General features: G+C 49.2%; 1 protein-coding gene across 2 annotated transcripts in view; it reads left to right on the plus strand.

The window, feature by feature from the left end:
• Positions 1–2941: 2941 nt before the first annotated feature.
• LOC137356745 (tuftelin-like) overlaps positions 2942–3966 on the plus strand; it is a 22355-nt gene continuing 21330 nt past the window's right edge. For both annotated transcript variants that reach the window (XM_068022479.1, XM_068022481.1), the window contains exon 1: positions 2942–3162. In XM_068022479.1, the coding sequence (XP_067878580.1) occupies positions 3106–3162 (57 nt within the window). In that variant the 5' untranslated portion in view covers positions 2942–3105. The remainder of the gene's footprint in view (positions 3163–3966) is intronic.

Here is a 3966-nt window from a genome sequence, read left to right on the forward strand (position 1 = left end):
ATTACTGCTGTATTGACTTGTGAATGATGTTGCACACTGTTCCCATTGTTCCGTGCACCTTTGGGATTTTCTCCCCTTTCTCTGTCCCGTCACTCCCTTACGTGGAGCAGGAGGAGGCCATTCAGCCCCTCGAGACTGTTCCACCATTCCATTAGATTGTGGCTGATCTGTATCGAATTGGGGCACGATTCCCTCGGTTAACTCCACGATTCAGACGTGGGGTGGTGGGGCCGGTGGGGAGTGTCGACAGTGAGAGCATCGCAACCAATCCTAACCCTGACCTCGTCCACAGGCCTGTTGGCTGTGGCTCTATGTCAGCGCTCGCACCTCTGAGTTAGACAGTTGTGAGTTCCTGCCCCCCCCCCCACCCCCCCCCAACCCCCACCGCGCTCAATCCAGGAGTTCTCCCCGGTGTCCTGGAGCCAATATTCCTCCCTCAACCCAACATCGCTAAAGGCAGATGATCTGGGTCGTTATCGCCTTTGTGGGATCTTGCTGTGCGCAGATTGGCTGCTGCGTTTCCGACATTACAACAGTGACGACACTTCAGAAGCGCTTCACTGACTGCGACGCACTTTGGGATGTCCTGAGCTTGTGAAAGGCGCTACGGAAATGCAGTTTCTTCCTGTATTTCGTTCCACTCCCATCCCAGAAGGGAACCCGGGTCAACTTACTTTAGGGATCTGGTATAATGGGAGAGGACAGTGGTCAAGCCATACAGGCTGCAGGTGGCAAGGGAAATTATCCGAAAGCTTTGGGAACTTGGGTGTGCAGGAATTGTACCCAATGTTTCTGGGTGGCGTTTATTTTCTGAAGACAAAGATTTAAGGTGTGCTTATAATCATACAATGTATTTGTGCCGATTTAATTATACAGAAACAGCCCTGGGTGAGTGCCAGACCACAGCACAGAAGGAAATGGGTCGCAGCTAATCTTGGTGTCTTCCCACGGCTTCTGCTTTGAGGTGCGGTTGTTGCACAGCAGGATCCCGCAAGCAGTCGCGAGGTGCAAACCCTTTTATACTTGGGTGGCGCTGGCTGAGGGAGGAGATTGGGCCGAGGATTTCTGACCCAGAGGTGCGGTTCCACGGCTGCAGGACGAGGGGGACAGGGATACCAGATGGGAAAAGGTACGTTCGGGAAGCAGGATTAAAGATTTAGACCCTCTCTCTCTCTCTCTCTCTCCTCCTTTAAGACGCTCCTTAAAACCAACCCCTTTGACTGAGCTTTAGGTCGCCCGTCCCTCGAAACTCCTTATGTGGGTCTCGTCTTTAAAGAAGACTTTTAAACCAAGTCTCTAAGTTAATGCATGCTTTTCCCTCATTATGTTAAAATCCAGACTCCACTCACCATCCATATCTCTAACCCATTCTTTCCCAGAACCTCAAAGTGCAGAATTTCTCACCTCCGCTCCCTCCTGCCCTCCGAGATTTTTTTTCTCACTCTCACCCCATCCGTTCATTCATTTGATTCAAAGAGAAGTCTGAACCTTCACCACAATCCCCGACATCTTTTATTAAGGAGGTAACCTTTGTAGCATGGTTAATCTCCAGGCAACACCGAAGTAGAGTAACACTGTCAGAAACATTTTCACGACAGTGTGTTACTGTCCCCACTAATAGCAGAGTCAACATTTTGAGGGAAGGAGATTAATTTCCTTTCTTGTGTTTCATCAAATCAATACAACCCTTGTTTCTTTTTGAAAATTCAGCTGGATCGCAGGCAATTGGATCCACCTGGATGAATGGGTCCCAACGCGGGACGTTGCTAGGAAACAGGCATTAGACCAATCACAAGCGAGTTTCGCACTCACTATCTCAGTGGTTTGTGGTTACAGTTTTTTTCCGATCTGTGTTTTGTCAAGGATCACACAATGAAAACATTGAAAAAAATATCCTGTCTGCAGTTTGGTTTCTCTGTTCAGTAACTAATCGGGGACGAGTGAACAGGCGTGGGGATCTTTTCTCTAGAGTAGAGAAGGCTGAGGGGTGACCTGATTGAGGGCTTTAAAATGATGAAAGGGTTTCGATAGGGTAGACGTAGAGAAGATGTTTCCACCTGTGGGGGGGAGACCAGAACTAGGGGGGCCATCAATATAAGACAGTCACTAATAAATCCAATGGGGAATTCAGGAGAAACCTCTTTCCCCAGAGAGTGGTGAGAATGTGGAACTCGCTACCACAGGGAGTGGTTGAGGGGGAATAGCGGAGATACATTTAAGAGGGAAGCTGGATAAACACATGAGGGAGAAAGGAATAGAAGGATATGGGGATAGGGTGAGATGCACGGAGCAGATGGGCTGAATGGACCGTTTCTGTGCTGCCACACTATGTGTGAATTACTTTTGGACAGCGCTTGATGCTGTTTCGTCGGATGGCGCAGCAGCCAATTTGCGCACAGCAAGATCCCGCAAACAGCAATGAGAATGAATGCCCAGTACACTTCTTATTCTTGGTTCGGTGTTGGTTGAAAGAGGATTGCTGGTCAGAGCTGTGGGAGATTACCCCATTCCCCCCCCCTGCTGTGGGACAAAATGCAGGCGAGGATGGGGCTGACTACTTTGCACCCCCCCCCCCCCTCCCCTCCCCTCCCCCTGCCCCGTTTGGAAGAGATGGGGGTAGAATCAGTGTTTTGGGTGGAGAATGATAAGGTGGGAGGGAAATGCCAAAGTCAACATGAAGCTGCAGAAAATGGAATGTAACCAGCCGCAGCTGATTGGCTGACTGGCTTATGAATGGAATGTTGCGCGGCCTGTGATTGGCTGACTGGCTTGCGGATGGAATGTCGCGCGGCCTGTGATTGGCTGACTGGCTTGCGGATGGAATGTTGCGCGGCCTGTGATTGGCTGACTGGCTTGCGGATGGAATGTCGCGCGGCCTGTGATTGGCTGGCCCGTGTATCAATCAAGGCCCTTGCAATGTATCCACTTGTCAGTTACAACTTGTCCCGCAGGGAGTGAACTTGTGTGTAATCTCCTCTCTCCCAAACTTTTCTTGCAGGACGCCGCTCGATTTAAAAAAGAAAAATTGTCTGCCTCTACCCGAAGAAACTTTTCCAGAGCAAGTGCGGAACTTTGAGGGGAAAAAAAAAGAAACTCTGCTGGAAGATGAGTGGATCCAGGGTTTTGTCCATCGCTGACATTCAGGCTGTGCCTGACAGAACTGTGAGTACTGCACCAAAAAAATATTTCACTGGAGATTTAAGTAAATGCTTTTTAAAGGGGGGTGGGGCAGAGGAATTGTGGAGACCCCCCAGCATCTTTCAAGTGGGTTGTTTTTTTTAGGAGGAGGGGGTGTAGGACCAGAGGAGTGATCCTCAATAGCAGAATGAACTAGATTTAGTGAAGGATTTTTTTTAAGATGTGGAAATCCTGTAAGGGAAGCTCAGTAAGCACTGGGAACGGTTGAGCAGTATTCGGTTGCGGAGGGAATCTGAGCCAGACTGGTGAACTGAGGTGTCTTTAACCTCGCCGAGGTGACCATCTCAGTACCTCCTGTAACCCAATTCCTTCCAGGATAGTCCCCACAGTCGGCGTCGTTGAGAGAGCTGTGTTTGTGTGATGATGAAGCAACCGAAAGGGACTACTGGAAGGGCTGAATGACCTCTGCTTTGTAATCTCCATGCCTATTGGACAGGCAAAGGTGCGTGGAGACTGGCGTTCAATGATTAACAGCGTTTTAATGGTTTTCTCTGGGTCTGGCAGGAAGGCTTGTTAAACTACTGGGTAAGGATTTTTTTATTCTTTAGTTGCTGGCAATTTATTGCCCATCCCTAATTGCCCCTTGACAACTGAGTGGCCAGTTACGAGTCAACCACATTGCCTGAGGGTCTGGAGTCATATGTAGGTCAGACCGGGTAAAGATGGAAGATTTCCTTCGCCAAAGGGTATGTGTGAATGAGATGGGTTTTTACAACGGTCAATAGTTACACGGTCACCGTTACGGAGACGAGCTTACAATTCCGATTA

This window comes from Heterodontus francisci, chromosome 46, assembly GCF_036365525.1.
Source record: "Heterodontus francisci isolate sHetFra1 chromosome 46, sHetFra1.hap1, whole genome shotgun sequence".
NCBI classification, from domain to species: Eukaryota; Metazoa; Chordata; class Chondrichthyes; order Heterodontiformes; family Heterodontidae; genus Heterodontus; species Heterodontus francisci.